General features: G+C 42.7%; 1 protein-coding gene across 1 annotated transcript in view; it reads left to right on the top strand.

Moving 5' to 3' along the window:
* LOC136434146 (uncharacterized) overlaps positions 1-21,504 on the top strand; it is a 166,700-nt gene that overhangs the window by 46,015 nt on the left and 99,181 nt on the right. The window contains exons 40-60 of the mRNA XM_066426913.1: positions 84-232; positions 827-995; positions 1,464-1,598; positions 2,410-2,562; positions 4,655-4,856; positions 5,845-6,021; positions 6,513-6,674; positions 7,147-7,236; positions 7,999-8,265; positions 8,921-9,127; positions 9,638-9,784; positions 10,501-10,689; positions 13,281-13,397; positions 14,386-14,535; positions 15,031-15,183; positions 15,725-16,048; positions 16,876-16,980; positions 17,839-17,983; positions 18,699-18,916; positions 19,845-20,063; positions 20,982-21,088. Of these exons, the coding sequence (XP_066283010.1) occupies positions 84-232; positions 827-995; positions 1,464-1,598; positions 2,410-2,562; positions 4,655-4,856; positions 5,845-6,021; positions 6,513-6,674; positions 7,147-7,236; positions 7,999-8,265; positions 8,921-9,127; positions 9,638-9,784; positions 10,501-10,689; positions 13,281-13,397; positions 14,386-14,535; positions 15,031-15,183; positions 15,725-16,048; positions 16,876-16,980; positions 17,839-17,983; positions 18,699-18,916; positions 19,845-20,063; positions 20,982-21,088 (3,585 nt within the window). The remainder of the gene's footprint in view (positions 1-83; positions 233-826; positions 996-1,463; positions 1,599-2,409; positions 2,563-4,654; positions 4,857-5,844; positions 6,022-6,512; positions 6,675-7,146; positions 7,237-7,998; positions 8,266-8,920; positions 9,128-9,637; positions 9,785-10,500; positions 10,690-13,280; positions 13,398-14,385; positions 14,536-15,030; positions 15,184-15,724; positions 16,049-16,875; positions 16,981-17,838; positions 17,984-18,698; positions 18,917-19,844; positions 20,064-20,981; positions 21,089-21,504) is intronic.

The raw sequence follows: 21,504 nt of genomic DNA, 5'->3' as shown, positions 1-21,504 counted from the left end.
AGGGAACAGCACTATTCCTGTTGACAACAGTACAGGCCAGCATCGTTCTGCAATATGACTTGACCTTGAAACTTTGTCCACAGGCCCCTCCTGACGGCCTGACCGGTGGGGTATGTCCGGCCGGCGGCTACTGTCCGATTGGCTCGGCCATCCCGACGTCCTGTCCGCAGGGAACGTACAGTAACTCCTCGGGCGCTGCAGGGCCAGAGGACTGTGTCCAGTGTGATCCTGGGTGAGAACAAATAATAAGTCTATCTCAAGACAAGTCCATATTCAGTGAATATGTAGTACTACACAACATACATGTACATGTATGCATGTGTTGTGATTCAACATGTCATTTGCATGCTGTGTTATGTTGTTATGTTGTACATAAACAGATATGTGTCTTAAGTTGAAACTTGCTAAGAATAGATTTTATTTTATTTATTTTTTATTTATCGGTTCAGCATGTAATTACACTGTACATGCCAGAGTTGCCCAACTAGCCGGTGGCTATTTCTAAGGGCAAACCCTGGAGAAAAAACATAGTCTTAGTCAAGAATAGATTGATCAATGTCCCCAAGCAAATGCAGTACACATTTCTTTTTAAGAATCTGCATGTTTGTGTCAAGTTGTACTTGCCACTTTTAAGCTTATGGCACAACGGTATGAAACATGTTAAACTTGTCTTGCTTGGTAGTGCTGTACATTAAATTTGGCTGTGCAAAGAAAAAATACAAAAAAAGACCTATTTTCTTTCAGGCACAAGAAAGTTGACAAATTAAATTGATAATGTCAGAATTGTAGAATCCAGTTGACACTAATGCTTTGTGGTATTTTTTAGATATTACTGTGCAGGTGACACCAACCCAGAACCTACAGGACCGTGCGACCCTGGTTTCTACTGCACCGGTGGTGCCTCCAGTCCCAACCAGGTCGAGACTCCCGCTGGAAGCTACACCGAGGCCGCAGCATACAACCCCAAACCCTGTCCTGTCGGCACTTACCAAACTGTAAGTCACACAACCCCAAACCCTGCCCCGTCGGCACTTACCAAACTGTAAGTCACACAACCCCAAACCCTGCCCCGTCGGCACTTACCAAACTGTAAGTCACACAACCCCAAACCCTGCCCCGTCGGCACTTACCAAACTGTAAGTCACACAACCCCAAACCGTGCCCCGTCGGCACTTACCAAACTGTAAGTCACACAACCCCAAACCCTGCCCCGTCGGCACTTACCAAACTGTAAGTCACACAACCCCAAACCCTGCCCCGAATCAAACAAGGGAAGACCGGGCCGTACTGTAAAGTAAGAACCAGTCTGAACTCCCGTATCGAAGCTTATTACGGCCCGGGTTTGATACAAATTAAATGGTAACCCTACACTTATAGTGACACTACATGTAAATGACAAGAATTGAACTTTCTTTGATTTTATCATACCATGAAATCTAAGTGTAGGAAATGTTCTTGTATAGTCCCCAGGCCAGTCCAGCTGCGATGACTGCTTGCAGAGTTACTACTGTAATGGAACAGGATTGGTCAATCAGCTGATCTGTCCTCCTGGGTCCTATTGTCCACCGAGGAGTGCTGTACCTACACCATGTCCACCGGTAAGGTGTTTCTAGCTATGATTATGATTATGATGAATGGTTTATTAGAAATATAAATCACTTGCAGCCCATTGGCTGAATTATGGATTCATGACAATTCATTCTAGAATATAACATAACTTCATTATTATCATAAAAGGCTACTTATGATAAACACTTTTGACTAAACAGTTGGTACTGTCTAAGATAATCATGCCATAACACGGTCATGATCATATACTATGGGGTTTGCACAGTATTATCATGTAGTACACGTATGACGGTTTTTAGTTAACTAGAAGTGTAATGTAGCTTTGTCACGGCTTGTATATTTAACCAAGTGGCCTCTACTCTTCTTGATACATGTAAGTGTGTTGGGTTCTTTTGAGAATTACAACAAAGTTTGCAAGTTCAACATCAATTTTAGATTGTCCTCAAACCTACAGATGTCTATCCACAATGTACTACTTATATGATGAGTTGAATAGGTTAAAATGGCCTGAGTCTACATTTCCTGGTAAACAAATAATAATAATAATTATTGATAAGATTAAAGTGATTTAGTGATTGTGAAAAGTTAAGATGTATCACCAGTCCTGATGTAGTGTGAGTGAAATGTCATTTCATTTCCTCCTCTTGTTTGTGGTCCAGGGAATGTTCCATAGTGCACTGATGCGGAGCCACTGTGTAAAAATCATAGCAAAGTGTGCAAGTTGAGCTTTGTCGGGACAGTAAACTACAGTAAACTACTTTAACATACAGGTGTCTGTCAAGCATGCACTGCTATGTGATGAGTGATTGTGACTCTTTCCTCTTGTTGTGTGTGGTGCAGGGAACATTCCGTAGTGCGACGGGCGCGTACGAGGAGCCGCAGTGTGAACCCTGCTCCCCCGGTCAGTACTGCACGGCGTACGGCCTGGCCTCTCCCCAGGGGCCGTGTGCTGCCGGGCATTACTGCACACTAGGAGCAAACGTCTCTACTCCTGTAAGTACTGATGGTTGTTGAGTTTTTATGTACTACATAACTGTAACTGTTACTGTACAACAGTGTTTCATTTTACCTTGCATGGAATGCATCTCGTTACAACATAAAGTGTGTTGAACAGAAAAAACTGTACAAGTGACCACCTCTACATAAGGATCACATGGCCAATATGATCACATTTTGGTTGCCCCTCAGATAATTTTTACCATGATTGACGCAAGCATTAAGAATCCTGTCTATAGTGACCACCTGTCCACATAGACCAGAGTTTATCAGTCTCCTGAGTGGTTTGGAGCGGTTTTGACTGTACCCTAATTTTGCTTGAACTCACAAACATGAAAATGTTTGAACAGTTATGATGTTTACCAATGAATAGTAATGATGATAAAAATCATGATTGTAAAGATTATGGCTATCTTTTTCAAGTTTCTATGTCTATGATGTATAGTCTTATAAGATGTGTATATTAAGTATTACCTTTTCTCTGAATGCCCAGATGAATGTAATGATAATGTAACAATAACTGTATTGCACAACAATTGTACAAGGTACAAAGTAATATTGGCATTCACTGGTACATAGATAACAGTCTATTAGGCTAATTAGTCTATCAGATTCTTATAAAATATGGTGTAGTAGTATGGGATGACAATGGGATTTTACAATCATTGGAGGAGTTTTTAACGTCTACACATTCTTTGATATACTTCCCAATGTATACCATGCATGGGTTATCACATTTCATTATGACTACTTAAATTTGCTATTCAAGTCCATTGAGATAAATCCTGGTAGATCCGACAAAAGCATTGAGTATAGTGAATTACGTACATCAAAATATTTTTTGATGAATGTATAAACTGCATGTTTAACTTGTTATTTTCTCTCTCCAGATAGTCCAAAAATGGGATGAGTGCATTTTGTAGCCAACTTTTAAGTATCCACTACAAATGGAATAGGTTTATAGCTTAAAATCCACCTGTGAACACTATTCTCGATCCATACTTCCATCAGAAATCCAGAAGTGGAGGTAGAATGTAGCGATTATAGCGTTATACATGGCTGGATTTCAGCCTACTAGGTTTATTGTAAGAAAGGACCTAACTCCCTTCACAGGCCGCTCTATAAGACTACCCGGTACCATTTTGTTCACCACACAATTGGACTTCTCTTTTACAACAGATGTATTTAGCTCCCCTTGTGCGAACAAACCCCAACGAGGTGAGACAATGGCTACAGGTGTGAGGTATATGTTAAGGACCTGGGTGAGAATTGCACCTGCCATCTACATGTACCACAGTTTATCCATTCAGAACTGGTTCAGGGTCAACATTCATCAGAAGACACTTTGGTTCCTCCAGTTGTTTTCTGGAATTACATCATTGACACGTCATATACATGTAAGGCTATGTTGATTTGATTATATGGATGACATCCTCTGGGGACCCCTAGACTGATGCGAGCATGCGAATAAAAAAAAGGTTTGTCAAAACAGAAAAGTTGCCTTCATTATGAAATCTACGTGGTCAGGAAGATTGGAGAAATGACTAAACACACAGAGTATGGCACACTGAATAAAAGATTCTTCATTTTCATTTTCTCACATCTTCTTCTTTGACTTTGGAATTGATTTTGACATTCTTCTACGTTAGTGTCGTTTTCTAAATATTTTTTTTTGCAATCCACGGCATATTTTTGCAGCTGCATTGTACTATTTACAGTATGGTCGAAACTTCTTTTTTTTTAAGGAAATGGACGAAAATTGATGTGAGCGCAGATGTCATCCATATAATCAAATCAAGATGGCCAGACTACTAATCTCCAAGCAGATGTCCACGGGGTCAATATTGTATCAGCCAGCCAGAATCTTTCAGCCAGCACCTGGTTTTGTCCCCATGGAGATCTGCTTGGAGATTACAGATTACACCCATCACCTCAAAGGGAACATGATGCACAATCATTCAACAACATCAGCTGCCATCCAGACACAGACTACAGTACAACCCACACCTCCATATCATTGTGTTGCACATCCACCACTATAACCTACTAGCACAGACTGCCTTACACTGACTTGTGCCGTATGTTTCAGACGGACGATGTTACGGGAGGGCTGTGTCCGCCTGGCTACTACTGCCCGGAAGGCACCGACGACCCTTTCGCCAACTTTTGTCCCAACGGCACGTTCAGCAACACGACGGGACTGCAGGAACAGGGAGACTGCATCGCGTGCTCTCCCGGGTCTTACTGCGAGGGCCACGCCTTGCTGGAACCAATCGGGGAATGTGCTCCAGGTATTATCTTCATCTGCTCTGTTCATACTCTCCTAGTCCTAAAGCCTGCCTAATGCTACAGTCACATTTCCAAACCGGAGCCCGGCCGGGCAGTTTGCGGAAACGAAAGGTATGGTGTAGAAGACAACAAATACACAAAACGTGGAAAATTTTAGTCATGAGCATGAGGTGTGCATAATTGTTGAAAAATTTAATACACTTTTATTTTTTGTATCCGCAAACACCTTGGCCGGGTCCCGGTTTGAAATTGTGACCGTAGCATATACCTATAGTGCCTAGGCCACAAGCCTGCCCCCCCTCTTCATGTCGCACGGTCCAAGGCCCTAGATTCTACTGCCTTCAAATTTAGCCCTGTGTCTTTTGCAATCTGGTCTTTCCATAGCTTAGGGGGTCTTTCTTGTCGTCTGAGGTTTGCAAACTCCTGGTTGTAAATTGTATACTTTGTAAACCAATGTTTATAGTCTCCTAATTACATGACAATCATTGCAAGTATCTAAAAAAAAACAAGAAACGTACAAACTAATTGCAGTTTATAACAGTCTTTACATGTTATACCACAGTTTAAAATGTGTAAAGATCGGGCTTAGGTGCTACAGTTTACAGAAGAGATGTACATTCTTCATAAACCAGGCTTGATGTAGGGATGAGGATGACTAACATGTGCCATGTACAAAGTAACACAGACTGAACTTGAGAGACTGAAACTCAGTGAGAGACTGAGACACTAGACTATTACTGTAAATCCAGTTAATATTGCGGTTGGTAATTCTAGAGGTTGGGGGTAAAAGGGAGTAGTTCACTGCATTTGATTTGGGAACAAACATCACTGTAAATGTTAATGAAGAAATTTTTGCGGTGATGAAATTTTTGCGGTTGACTAGAGACCAATAAGTAGCTAAAATTAAGTTACCGTTAACAAATCAAGAATTACAATATCCTTATTTGTAGTCCATATTCTCCAGTCATAATGCAAATAATTCCACCGCAGGTTTCTTCTGTTCTGGAGGTGCCCTGTACGCGCGCCCCACGGACGAGGAGCAGCACGGTGGGGACGCCTGTCCCATCGCACACTACTGTCCCGGGGGAACGGCCGACCCACTGCGCTGTGCTAACGGAACGTACGTCAACGAGACTGGAAACTCACAATGTTACCCGTGCCCAGCAGGTATGCTTCTGACAACTAACAGTATTCATCTATGAAAGTCTTTTTAACTTTTACCCACCCTGTTTGATCCACTCACACTTAGATGGCCCCTTCTCTTGTTGATGGAATCTTAAACGTGCCCAAGTTGTGGCTCTCTTCAAACACAGGGCATCATCCCACCTGATAGGATATCACTAAACACAGCTATAGATTACTCATTATCTCCATGAAAAATGGAGATATTGTTTTTGGTGTGTCTGTGTGTGTGTGTGTGTGTGTTTCCAGACTATTGTAGTCAGCATGTTCTCAAGAACCTCTGAATGGATTATGATGAAATTTGTTATGTGGGTAGGTGTTGGGAAGACGAAAGTCAAGGTTGATTTTGGGCCCCTTGGTATGTGACCTTGGTACTGCAGCAGAATGTCTGTTTTTTGTATATTTTGACCTGGACATGCTATGGTCTTGATTTTTTTCACCTGAGTTGACCAGGTCGTGTTTCCTGTGTCCTGTAGGCTATTATGTGACGGATGGAGATGGTAACCACCTCCTGCCCTGCCCACAAGGCTACTACTGCCCCGAGGGGACGGGCTACGACCACAAGCCGTGTCCCAGGGGCACGTACAACCCGGAGGAGAGGATCGGCAGTGAGGACGGCTGTCTGGACTGTTTTGCAGGTGAGATTTAGTCCTTGCAAATAAGGAAAAAGGGGAATACGATTTCTTTCCCTTCCTTTTTAGACTTTCTGTTGGGACTTCTCTGTGTTGCAAGCACTGACTGTTACATCAGCAATTGCTGTTTGTTTTTTACTCCTGGATGATTCATTTGAACATTTAAGTCAATACCATTCTTCAGTGTCACGTCTATGCAAAGGTCAATGTCACTGATATATAAATATCACAGGTGTGACCACATGAACTACAATGTACATCTGTCTTTAGGTGGTGTTGATGGGGCACTTACTGGAGAGTTTACACAAAATCTTCAATATCAATGACATTGCTTTCAGTAATACTGAAGAAGGGCAATAGATGGAATCTGAAATGTTTGAATTATCCAATGTGGGAGATTTACTAATCAGTAATTGCATGTAAACCTGTATGTCTAATTTTCATTGATATGCAATTTTCCCGTCATGTTGTCCCTTAGGAAAGTACTGTTCTGGGTTAGCTGTGTCCAGTTTTGAAGAAGCCAATTCAACATCTGGGCCCTGCGATCCTGGTTACTATTGCATATCAGGTACGGCATACTTTGTGCCACATGACAAACAAGAAGAGTGTTGTTACTTCTATGATTATGAAGTCTTATTTATTCAGTAGTTTTGAGCAGTGCATCACAAATTTAACTTTTAATTTGACTTAACCATGTAATGATATACTATGATATGATACTCTGTATACCTCTACAAGATTTTCTAGGTCAAGAAATCTACAGAATATTACATGTACCTACTAAAATCATTCAACCCAGCTATCATACAAAATGTGGGGCTTTTTATTTTCCTCTGCTTCAAAAGAAGAAGTCAAACCCCATATCAGTAAATATAGGTACTCTGAGCCTCTGAGCAACATACTCAAATCTTCATTCACTCAGTGCATACTTGGAGATTGTACACTATGTGTTTTATTGGTCAGAAATTACCCGTGCAATGGCAGCCTTTCTATTGCTGGATTGGTGCAGGGTTTACAATCACATAATATATAAGGGCAACAGATACATATTTGCTCAACAAGGGTCTGGGCGTCTGCCATTCGGCGCCAGCAGGTGACCTCAATACGACCTTCCCCAACCAAAGTCAGGTTCACGCCTGGGTGGAGTGAGGAAAGTCGTGTAAAGTGCCTTTCCCAAGGGCACAAGATCGGTAACATGACAGGATTCGAACTCCAGATTCTGAGCCGAACACTCTGCAGTTACGCCACACGACCCCACAAAGTGTTGTTCACTTGCAATTACCGGGTAGCCTTTATAAATTTATTAATGAAATAACATTATTGTCCCCAGGCATCAACGTGAGTAATCCAGAACCGGGAACGTTCCGAGGCAACGGCGGCCCGTGTCCCCCCGGCTTCTTCTGCCCGTCAGGGACGTCCAACCCCGACCCCTGTCCCAGCGGTACCTACTCGAGCCAGACCCATGTAGAGAGTGAGGCGGGCTGTGAGGACTGTGCCCTGGGACAGTACTGTATGTCCACCAACCTGACGGCACCCACGGGACCATGTGATCCCGGCTTCTACTGTCTCCGGGGGAACGTTCACCCCAACCCTACAGGTTAGGATGGACATCTTTGTCTCAGTCTTGTAGTTGACAGTTTATGTTTTGTTTCCATCCATCCTCCAGGGCCTTACTGTTTTGTTTATGTTACAAGAAGTAAGCTAAGACAAAGGAAAACATCCCTTTACCAAATGGAATACTTTAAATGCATCTAAGTTCATGATTGTGGTTTTATATCACGCTAAGGCGAAAATGAAGTGTTCGCAGTGGATTTAAGTTTGGGGCAGCGCTACAGTCACTTACTGCTACAGTTTTGGAGAAAAATGTTTGCGATGATTTTGAGTTCACGGTGAAACGGTCGCCACAAAAACCGCGAACATAAAACCACCGCAAACATTTCTGCATTTTCAGTAGTCCATAGGCCATAGCACAATGGGAACAAACTTAAGACATTTGATCTCTTCTTTCACGGACTGAATTCAATCCAGACACATACCATCCTTTTCTATATGTACAATTATACTAACCCAACTGTAAAATTCAAACTATAGAGAATCTACAGTCTTTGCCTGCATCATTTGAACAGTTCACAGTTCACAAGTTTTTAATTTCTTGCAAAAATTGGTCAATGAATTATGGAGTAATAACGACCGATGGTTATGGCAGAACAAAGCTTTCTCATTGGTCAATGTCATGTGTGTGTCCACTTCAGGTGCGGACGAGTCGATGGGCGGGCCCTGCTGGATTGGTCACTACTGTCCAGGCGGCACGTCCTACCCGCTGGGCTGTCCCGCAGGAACCTACAGCAACCTGACCCAGCAGGCTGAGTGTGCAGCCTGCCCAGCAGGGTACTACTGCCCCGAGAACTCCACCACCTATGAGACATACCCCTGTCCGGTCGGACACTACTGTCCAAATGGTATGAGTGGTTTGTGGCTGTTTTTATGTGCCATTGTTTAATATCGACAAAGCTCTTATCAGCCCATAAGGCCCATTTTTCTAGAGTTAGGTAGGACAAGGCCTGTACCATGTCAGTTTATATCTGCACGGACCGCAGGAGCCACTCCACGGCAAGAAGATGAAGCCATGTTTGAGTTCACACCAATTTGGACTGATGGTTGCCCCTAACATTGGCTTTATTGCCATTGCTAGATGGTTGAGTTCTAGCCGGCATCACCCACCTTCCATACCACCACGTTCATTGTGTACATTGTGTAACATCTAAGGTGTAGTCTTAACCTTTAGCACTCTGAAGTAGCCGCTTGGCACCCAATTCCCTGTTGGTTACAGAGTTAGTCAGCAGGGAGAAGGTTAATTGTAGGCGTTGAATGCTTATTAATTCTCAGTTAATTGTAGGCGTTGAGTGCTTATTAATTCTCAGTGAAACATGGACTGTACTAATCCTTGTGTTGATGTCTTGACTTCGTAGGGACAAGACACTCCAGTGAGTACCCGTGTCCCAGAGGATATTACCGTGGTACAGAGATGGGGCAGAGTGTGGAGGACTGTTCACCGTGTACGGCAGGGAGCTACTGTCTGGGTGGGGAGGACTCACCTACTGCAGAATGTAACCCAGGTAAGGCCTGACTAGCGTTACAAATTCTTGTGATGTGTTTATGATATATGTAAGGGTAGAGATTGCGATCCGGCCAACTTCTACTGGTAGTGATTGCAATTGTACAGATGAAGACCATGCAAATGCAAGTCTCGTTTGGTATGAGCTAGTGCTGTGAGTTTCTTGTTTCAGTCTGGACCGTGTGGATAGTGGAACCTTCTTTGTTTGCTCAGGGCCTCTACTTGCACTTGGTAAACACTGTACAGGCTGGGAGAACCAGCCTGAGGTCATTATCATTGATAGAATTATACTTGCCCGGTCCAGGTCGACTCTGAGCTTACATAATAACAACTGCTTCAGATAGTACCTTAAGTTTGCATTAGCTTCACCTTCACAGTAAATAAATATGTGGACGTGATGTAAGTTGAAAGCTAATTGTGTTCAATGAAGAACCCACCGCTCTGTAGTTAACTGTTACTACTAGTAATACTGCTGAGACCTTAGATAATAGATAATGGCAGTTGAAGACAATGGTAAAGCAAGCCTTCACGATTATGTTTTTTCTTCAATTGATGTGTTAAATACCATTCAGGGTACTGGAAGATAGTATTTTTGTGGCCGATGTTTCAGTAACTCGTGTACCATCTTCCTATGACCTGCCAACCTGACAAAGCTATTGCCATGCATCTCAGGGTGAACTACACAGTGTTGAACCTATCTCCATGTTTATTTTTCAGGCTGGTACTGTGTGAATGCAGCCTGGAGCCCAGAACCCAACGGCTACACCCTGCTGGACTACAGCAGCTACGGAGACTGCCTCTGTCCAGCCAACACCACCGGCGGACAGTGTCGACCTGGCTTCTTCTGTCCCCAGGGTTCACAGGAACCCACGTCCTGTACGGCTGGCTCCTACTGTGCTACTCCAGGTGGGTTCAACCTTCAGGCTTCATGTACTTATTCTTAGAAATTAGTTACTAGAATATTCTTCAGTCAGTGACTTTAGAAAGGTAACAAAACATGTACAGTACCTCCAAATTTTCCACTGTACATCTTGATCATGGAGTGACCTAGTCTAGTAATTTCGAGGTACATGTACATGTTTTGTTACCTTTTTAAAGTCACTGATTGAAAAATATTCTAGTAACTGGTAATCACACGTGACTGATGAATCTGTTCAATGATATCTTAGAAATTAATTGTACAAAGAAATCATGTAATTCAGAGTATTGATGATGTAAAATGTTGTTTGGATGAATTTTCATGATTTCAGAAGTGTTTTTTCTCGCCTACTTGTAGGTACAGTAGACAGATTGAGTGAGTGAGTTGTGTTTGAAAAATAATGGGTGGCTTAAACATGTAGATCAGTGAATTTTGTATATACATGTATTTTAAGGTAGTGCTATAGGATGGCTGAGGCAAAAAATGAAAATGAACAGAAATAAACTGTCAGATTTCTTAAAGAATCTTTTACCATGTCAGGTTTCCGTGGCAAACTTGTTTTACAATGCAAGGAATCCTTACCGATATCAAGGGAGCATAAGGATAAACGTGGGCAAACACAAATCAGGTTTGGCGGGAACACAATCATTTATTCCTTAAATGGAATTATAAACAAGTATAAAACAGATGAGTATAAAGGAAATGATATAAAACAAGGTACAGAATGTATACGATCATAATATCGTCTAAATATCAAACGTTCTTTTAGTTAATTTCCGTGGGGTTAACGCAAGACATTAATGATTGCTAGTCAAGCTCCATTCAAAGTTTACGACATAGGCAAATATAAGAAATCATAAACCAAGTTGCGTCCACGGTAAAGATTAGGCATCAAACCTCCATATAGCTCACCAATTGTGAGCAGAAACAAGGGGCCAAGAGGGCGCGAAATGCGACCAAACATGGAGAGTAGAAAAGCCTACCCGCGAAGAATTCCGCAGTTCGAGTATCGGATCCAATTATATTATATCTGAACAACAACATATGCTCGTAAGAAACGTCAAATATTATGAATGGTACGATTCAAGCGAGACGGAAGATGTGGGATAAGTGCTCCCCGTATACTTCTGTAATACTCTAAGTTGCCTAGTTCGCTGAGATGGAGTCCATCTTTGACAAAATAGTTTGGGTTTTTTTTTGCCAGAGTTTTTTGTGATACCATCTGTGGACCGAAGGTGTCGCGTCGACGAGGGGGCGAAGTACTAGGCGGAAATCGTCGATGCGATCATGGAAGTTCGGCATTCCACGTGGCGGTTTAAGTCGCCATAATGGTTCAGCCACTACGACGACGGAGATGGACGGAATATTGGAGATTCGGCCGGATAGGGCTACTAGGTCATGTGCAATTTTGTCGGGATGCATGTAAGGCCGACAAATGTCGTTGTGGGCCAGTTCGACGTATACAATGTGTGGGCAAGTTTCTCTAAGAATAGGGAGGACACTGTTGTAATATTTTGGAATCGAACAGCCCGGAACGCCGTGGAAGTTAATGTCGACATTCGCTGGCCAAAAGTCTGGACAGACAGCCCGTCCGGAGGCCGTGGACGTTCGTCGCTGAATGAAATTGTCAAGTCTAGAGACAAAAGAGTGGCCAGTAATGGCGATCCGTGTAGTAGGGGGAGCCATTAATGTAAAAGGGGGCAGCTCACCGTGTGTTTGAATCCTTGGGTTGGATTGCAATGGCCGCCGTTGAACGTTGGCTGTTGAAAGTTGGCTGTTGGCTGTTGTCCTGTTGCTCAGCGGGCCCCGGTTCAGCGGGGCCTGGTGTACAGCAGGGCCTGGTGTACGTAGCTCCGGGCGATACCACCGCCGTTGAACGTTGGCTGTTGAACGTTGGCTGTTGGCTGTTGTCCTGTTGCTCAGCGGGCCCTGATTCAGCGGGGCCTGGAGTACGTAGTTACGGGCAGGACTGTTCAGCGGGACCGCCTGGGGCCGGATGGACGGAGCGAAGAAAAGCAAATGTCGGTGCCAAGAGTCCAGATAACAGCGTCTGAGGAGCAGATGTCGGTGCCAAGAGTCCGGATAACAGCGTCTGAGGAGCAAATGTCGGTGCCAAGAGTCCTGATAAAAGCGTCTGAGAAAAACTTCGGAGCTAAAAACTTCGGAGCGAAAGATTGACGTGTGCTTTCACAACGAGGTGTGGGCTGAGAATGATTTGGATATAGGTCTGGGGGATGTGGCGGTGTTGAGACCACCAGAGGGTGTTGTTCGTTCATCGCCACAGGATATGATCCTGACACCCCCGTTTTACAACCCCGGTTTGTCGGCTACTTGGCACAAAGAGATTTCGGGTTTTCACGTGGGAACGGCCTGACCACCCTGCTAGCTAGTCGGTCGGAGTTCCTTTCCTTTCAAAACACGTTTTAATCTAGAACTTAGACTTTTCAAGTGTAAATACAAAATTTAATTAAGTTTTATTGTGTAGAATCTGTGAGACTTACAAATGCCTTTAGTTAGTCAATTTTCCCCTCACCAGTGTTGTCCTGATCACGTCTAATTCCCCTTTGTTATACTGCAGGTCTGTCCAGTGCGTCCGGCCCATGTCTGGAGGGGTACTACTGCAGCGGAGGTGCCAGTCAGTGGGACCCGACAGACGGCACTACGGGAGACATCTGTCCTCCAGGCAGATACTGCGGTAAGCATACACAACTTCACGTCTCAAGACATACAGCAACTAGACAACACTTAGTACTTTAAATTTGTACTGCAGAATGTTGTACAAACATTTAGCTGTCTGTAATTTATCTTGGACCTTATAATTAGATGCTCCCTCAAAATTTATATTGCATTATATGCAATGTTTTTCTTTACTGATAGATATGTTATATACTTCAGAATTTAAGTACTAAGTTGTATTAGATAGTATATCCTTTAGCTGTCAGATGTTTTGAGCCCTTGCCTGGTGTTCGTATGATATCATAAACATAAATGGGATTCTACTGTTGTCACCTACATGTGCTTGAATGGCATTCAAACTTGTTCTTACATAATACTGAAAATTTCTTTAAATTGCTTCTCCATGGGTTAAATAAGGCTAGATATAATGGTAAAGGTATCGCTGTATTGACTGTGATAAGAGAACATCATTAACAGTTATTATATTTTGATGAACCCCAATGGATTCTTCTGTCAGTCTCCCATTAAACCCCCTTGATGTTGAAGTTTTAAGCTTTTAGGCACTGAATGTTTTGTTATAAAGCTGTGTACCTAAACCAATTTTAGGTACAGGTACAAGCTACTTGTTCGGAAAATGCTAGATTTTCAATAAGGACAAAAGCATGTTATAGAAGTGGTAAAAACATTATTTGCTTGTGCTACATGTAGGTATTATTTTTATGAAAACACAGATGTAGATTTGACTACAGCCTTGCAAATATGTTTTCTGTGTTGGAGTATAGTATAGATGTGGCTTTAGTGCACTGCCACGGTCATTTAATAGTAATTTCATCTGTCGAAGTGGCCATCTCCTGAGTCAGGCTTGACCTGATTATTACCGGTCCAGTACAAGGGTTCAGGTATTTTGGACCTGTACCTAATTGATTGTATCGGTACACTGTACCAGTGCACAGCTCTAGTTTGTTAACAAACTTATATGATAAGCTTTTTCTTGTTTGCGACCACAGAGAATGGAACAGGCATCCCCTCACTCTGTCCAATCGGAACCTTCACCAACTCTACTGGCAGGCGGAGCCTCCAGGACTGCCTCCCCTGCACAGCTGGCTACTATTGTGAAACGCCTGGACTCACAGAGCCCACAGGACCATGCACTGCTGGTGAGAACCACAGCCTTGTACTTAAAATCTTGAAACGTTTGAGGTGGTGTAATTTTAAATTTGCAGTTTCCACAGTGACCTCTCAACAGCAAATATGCATATCCAATGTACTTCACTGTACTCATCATCATCATCATCTGTCAAGTCGGTGCACAACTGTGGACCACTCCAGCCTGTCCACCATGACCGCACTCAGTTCCTCCATATCAATTCTGTTGTCTGTGCATAGAGCCCTTGGAAAAGTCAGCTTCCTTGAGAGAGCACTGTTATACAGAATTGTTTCAACCATGAATTTAAAACACCAGGAAAACCTCCCTTTTCTCCCTACCACAAAATAAAACAAAAATAAAGTAAAATGAATTAGATTTTACAGTATTTCCCCAACCCATCTGTGTGCTACAGTAAACGAGGGGTTTCTCTGGTGATGCTTTCAGGAATCCCTTTGTTAAAGCCCCATGTATTGAACTGATGACACTATGATTGTTTTTCCTGTAGGTTACTACTGTCCAGCTGGCCAGAACATCAGCGCCCCTTTTCCCTGCCCAGCAGGCCATTATTGTGAAGAGGGCAGTTTTGAGCCCACGGCGTGTGACTCAGGCACCTGGCAGGACCAGGAAGGAATGCCCCAGTGCAAGGAATGTGCATCAGGTGTGGACTCCCACTCATTACAACCATAAGTACAGTAGTGGTATCCTCACTAGATATCTTTAACCTTCTCCCTGCTGCCTAACTCTGTAACCAATCAATCAATCAATCAATCAATCAATCAATCGCCTTTATTTAGACTGTAGATTATTTGCTCTGTTGGCTTTAGCCGTTCTTCTCAGAGGTGCAGTAGGGAATTGAGTGCCAAAAGGCTACTTCAGTGTGCTTATTAATAAGGTTAAACAATGCTTGCAGTTAGACGTGAAAAGGTGTGACAGGTTGTTCAGTGTAATATGTATAGCTGCTGCCCTACCATGTGCCTGTAGAGCTGGTGTGTTATGCCGAAAGGCGGCTACATGTGTACATGCTATGCAGAATAAAAAATACTCATTACCTATGGAGTATCTTAGGACTATCCGAAACCAAAAATTATTGTCATTTCTTCAGATTACATGTAGGTCTAGATACAGGGAGCCCAGTTATATTTGTATGATCATTGTATAGTGAGAAAAACCCATGTAAACCTGCTGTTTGTATGTTACAGGATATTACTGTGATCGGAACAACACCCCAGTGGTTGACTATGTCAGCTATCCCTGCCCTGTGGGGCACTTCTGTCCCAATGGAACAGAGTTCGCCACCCAGCACGGCTGTCCCCGCGGGACCTACAGCAGTGCCACTATGTTGGAGAGGAGCGATCAGTGTGACCCTTGCCCCCCAGGGAAATACTGCGAGGATACTGGGCTTAGCGCAGTCACAGGTACGGTAACTTGTGCCAGGGTAACATTTCCGAACCAGGGCCTGGCCGGCCAGTTTGATACTGTAATGCAGAAATTTTTGCGGTGGTTTTATATTCACGTTTTTCGCGGTAAGCTCTTTGCTGTGAATTTAAAACCATAGCAAAATTTGTTGCCCTCCTACCCGCTTGTCTACTATTGTCTCAAACCCCAACTCAAAACCACTGCAAACACTCCATTTCCTAGTTCTACCGGATCCTTCTTTAGTCACTGACGAAACATAGCGGATGCTATCTGAAACGTCTGACTGTTTCAAAATCTTATCCAGTTGCTTGCCAATGGGTAATATTATTTTTGGCGTATCTTATTACCTGGATGTCTAACCTTCATCAACACTCCATTTTCTCCCTACCGCATAATTAAAACCATGCGAACTTAAATGCATTTGCAGTATGTATTACAACAAAAAATTACAATGAACACACAAAACACACAAGTAGTCATAAGCATGATTTGTGTTTATTTCTTGATGCACACTTTTTCCCCACAAACCAACCAGACCTTGGTTTGGAAATGTGACCCCAGCATAAGCAACAAAACTCCTTCCTACTCCATAATGCTGTATAGGCCGGGACCCGAATCCATTTCTTAAACCCTTGGGCCGCACAGGTGTGCAAGCATATGTAAGACTACAGCAGGGGGTTAGTCTACTCTATACCATACTCTCCCATACTCTTTCTTAAGCAGAGTGCTCAGAAAAAATTTAAGCACTAATGTTACCATTATTGAAGTTGTTGGTATGACTCAAATTGGGAACGCTAAGCAACACATAATTTCTGTTCACTTAATTATTGAATCATAGAGATTTTCATTTATAGTCTGCAAGTTACATCTAGTTTATGATGTTAATACATTCCCAAGCAAAGGATTGTAACCAGACCTGTGTGCCCATGTACAGGTGACTGCAACGCTGGCTTCTGGTGTAAGAATGGGTCCTGGTCTCAAGTACCTACTGATGGGGTTACTGGAGAGAGTTGTCCTGAAGGACACTTCTGCATAGAAGGTCAGTTCTTTTTTTGTTTTATCTAGTATGTAGGATTGCTCACTCAGTGTTTAGTCGCTGCTTTTCAGTGAGGCAGTAGATTGTACAGAGACAAGTTCCAGATTTTCACGATAACGCCACTGCAGTTCCAGAGCAAGCTGCTAGGGGGCCCAAACCCACACCACGTGTTCATTACATCACAAGCTATCTGCCACCAAAAAATCAACACCATAGCACATCCAGGTCAAAAGATACAAAAATGGAATTTCTGCTGCAGTACCGGGGTCCAAAATCGACCTTGAATTTCGGCTTCACAATACCTGCCAACATACCAAATATCATCGTAATCCGTCAAAAAGTTCTTGAGTTATGCTGACTACAGTAGTCCGGAAACACAAACAGACAGACAAACAGACAGACATGCACACAGACACATCCAAAACTATATCTCCATTTTTCATGGAGATAATAAAAACAGGTAAACTTTGAATTGTCCTGAATCATTATTATTTTCATTCTGGTCATGAGGTCAAAGGGCAGACCATGTTTTGCTTTTGAAAGATTCCATAGGCTCCATAGATTGCAATATGTCTATAAACTTATATGTGTACCAGCCTTAACAGACTTTGAAACCCAGTTTGGAGGTCTGTTAAATGTAATGTGTCAGACTCTTTTCTTTATGTTTCACTGTACTGGAAAACTCTGAGGCCTATTGAGAGTTTGGTTGTGCTAGGAAGAGCACATGCTGTATTGCAGCTGGCACATTGTGTTCTGTAGCATTCTGTATGCCTTGGATAAAAACAAATTTTGTCCAGCTTGAGTGTTCTTCAATTCCATACATTTATATGCAGGCTGTATCATCTACGTCTTTTCTTACAGGTACACCCGCCCCCGAAGGCTGTCCTGTTGGTACCTGGTCCAACAGTACCGGGCTGCAGGCAGCTGGGGACTGCTTCCCCTGTTCTGGTGGCTACTACTGCAACGGTACTGGACTCACCGAGCCTTCAGGACCATGTGATGCGGGGTAAGTACCATGTTTTACTTTGCCCAATGTCCCTTTGAAGTAAATGTATAACATCTACATCTAGATACAGTATACAATGTATGTAACTATACATCTAAAAGATCTCAGCCACACCTTTAAAACATTACAGAAGGAAGTTTATTCTAAATTTTGTATTATTATTCACCCAATCTATAATGCTTGGTCTAGCTACATTCAAGCTTGGAGCTATACCTACATGAATGTAGTCTGTCATTGGTACCCTCAAAATAACCGCCACGCTACTGGGATTTCAGTCTGGTTCAGATACAACAGTTACTGCATATTGATTTTGATACAGCTTGATACAGGACTGGTACAACTGCAACATTGGTGCCGCGATGATACACAGTAATACCCCCATGTGTGTGTTGACAGGTACTACTGCAACATTGGTGCCACAACAATACAAGTCATTGTAATGCCCCCATGTGTGTGTTGACAGGTACATGTACTACTGCAACATTAGTGCCACAATAATACACAGTAATACCCCCATGTGTGTTGACAGGTACTACTGCAACATTGGTGCCACAACAATACATTGTAATGCCCCCATGTGTGTGTTGACAGGTACATGTACTACTGCAACATTAGTGCCACAATAATACACAGTAATACCCCCATGTGTGTTGACAGGTACTACTGCAACATTAGTGCCACCATAATACACAGTAATACCCCCGTGTGTCGACAGGTACTACTGCAACAACAGTGCCACGACACCAACCCCTGATGACGGTGGTCTGACCGGTGCTCCGTGCTGGGCTGGTCACTACTGTCCGGAGGGCACTGCCCACCCCATCCCCTGTAGCCCAGGAACCTACATGGTCACCACCCATGCGGAAGCCTGTGACTCATGCATAGCTGGACACTACTGTGTGTCTGGCTTTGAGCCACAAAGGTGCCCCATTGGTAAGATATCTGTTCTACAGCCTACATTATAGTTGTTATTTACTTTTTACATTTTTTATTGTTATTAGGCCACACCAATTCAATTTGTTGGTTCTCAGATTTTTTGCAGAAAAAAAGATGGAGCGACGAGAAAAAATAAGAATCAAAATTTGTCAGAAACATGAAGAATAAAAATTATGATTATTGAAGTTTCAGCTTGAAGAAAGCATCCAAGTCATCCCAATACTCCCATTGTACAGTTTGTGTAGATACACCTGTTTGTTGAAAATTATCAGAAGTACAGTTTTTATACATGTACTTCTGTCATTTATGAAAAAACATAAACGTTGAATATAAAAACATTGGCAGACAAAAACTGAATAAAGGCATTTAGGGCATTTTGCTATATTTGTTTTATAATTATAGTTTTTTTTTTATTTGGGACAAATAGAAGAGGCAAATTCCAGAACCAACATATTAAATTGGTGTGGCCTTAGGTAGGCAAACTACACTCTCTTTGCAGCCAGGGGCTGAATTACGATTAGTATAATACAATTGGTGGGACTAAATCACAAGGATCTGCAATGACAGCCTTTCAGCGCTCTGGTAACCTTGAAACAACGCTCACACCTCAAAGGACCCTTATGGTAGCTGTTTTTTATATCACGACTTGCCTAAAACTTCTACATTGTAGATCAGCCAGATAACCTTGTTTCTAATGTTGCAGAGATGTCATCTTTGTATACACGACTTTAGCTATAGCTAATGCTCTAGGGTTGATGCAAATTTAGATTTTTGATTTGATATGGTCCATGTATTGATCATGTTAATTGTTTTCATTAACCTTCTCCCTGCTGCCTAACTCTGTAACCAATAGGGAAGTGGGTGCCAAATGGCTACTTCAGTGTGCTAAAGGTTTTTTTTAAAACTTGAATTTCTTTTCTCCCAGGTTACTACTGTCCCGAAGGAACAGGTTTTGATTGGCAGGCTTGTCCGCCGGGTACGTTCAGCATGGCTGACGGCCTGGCCAACGAGACGCAGTGTACTCTCTGCTCCCCCGGCAAGTACTGCTCCCGTCCCAACGCCACGTCTGTGACCGCGGACTGTGCTGCTGGGTACTTCTGTCAGGAGGGGTCCGACACAGCTACACCAGAAGTCACCTTCACAGGTCAGTATGGCCACAAAATGTCTTGGTTTCTTTGTTTTGCATAGACTTAATACATTAGTTTTGAGGTAGTGTGCATAGTACAGTGGTTAGCAATCTTGCCTCTGGAACTAGAAGCCGCGAGTTCAATCCCGGCTGTGTCGCACACCCGACGGGAAAGGGTCGCAGTCCTTAGGATGGGACGTTAAGCCGTGCTCCAATGTTTATATTGTGCTTGTCGAAAAGAGCTAGGGGAATTTCCCCAGTACAATGAACCTGTACATAGCGTCTGTCTTCTTTCTCACGACCGGTGGAAGATTAGCTCTTCAGTGAGCTTAACTGGATCGAGATCACTTTCCTTTCTTTTTTTCCTTTTTGTACAGTAAGTACAAGCTGGATAAGACTGGACTGTAAGGTTTGATCCACTCATACTTGGATGGACCTCTACTCTTGTTAGCATGTTTTGCTTAAACTTACTTCATGCTCCCTAATTTGATTTCAAAAAGCCTCTAAATTCAATTTTTCAAATGGTGGATCCCTAATACTGTCTGTTGCCAGGATTTCACATGACTATGACACTATGTTTTTTTCTCTTCTTGAAACCTTCTTGTCTTACATATTGGTGAAAGAATTTAAGGATTGTCCTGCAGTGGTTCCCTCCGCACGTCTCGCTTTTCGTGCTTCAGGCACTCCCAGTACTGCTTCGCTGTTTCTGCTGCCTCTAGCCGGTAGCTTGTTCCAGTTTTCTTACGCTGAAAGTTTCCTTACACTGAAAGACTGTCTTTTAACCAATGACTTTATTCATGGAAACATAATCTAAAGATGTTATCAAAACTTCTCAACTTACAACTAATAAATCCTTGAGTCCTGGCCATTCATAATTCATGAAAAATGATGGCTGTGCAGAACCTGATGAAGAAATGTGCCCTGTTTTTTTACTAGGTGTGGCCGGAGTGTGTCCAGCTGGTCACTACTGTCCAGTAGGAACATCCACTCCAGAACCATGTCCGAGGGGAAGATTCAGCAACCTCACAAAACTCACCAACTTTGTAAGTAATGAATTTGCATAGTTACCAAGATGAGAGTTAGTCATGCAACTGAATACTAGTAGATTTGTAAATGGTCAGACTTTTTAAATAACATGCACTACCTTCCGTCAGTCACTGACAAAAGGTAGAAGTGGATGTTTCCTGAAACATAATTATGACTGTTTAAGATTTAATAAATCTATCCGATTGCTCAAGTAACTGTTATCTTGCGTATCTTATTACCTGGATGACTAACCTTCATCAACGTTACCACAGTTTGCTTTTAAATAGAATATGGAAAATGATTCTTGTATGTTTGACGTCCTTTAGCTAATCTAACAGAGGGTGCTGCAACTTCGGCATACTCCCAACTTCGGCAGGATTTTTAACTGTCTCGTTCTGCAGAAGTGAACCATCTTTTTTTCATCCACGGTGCT

Source organism: Branchiostoma lanceolatum, chromosome 4 (assembly GCF_035083965.1).
Source record: "Branchiostoma lanceolatum isolate klBraLanc5 chromosome 4, klBraLanc5.hap2, whole genome shotgun sequence".
Taxonomy (NCBI): domain Eukaryota; kingdom Metazoa; phylum Chordata; class Leptocardii; order Amphioxiformes; family Branchiostomatidae; genus Branchiostoma; species Branchiostoma lanceolatum.
Note: the sequence above shows the minus strand (reverse complement) of the source record. Positions and strands in the feature narration are given on the sequence as shown.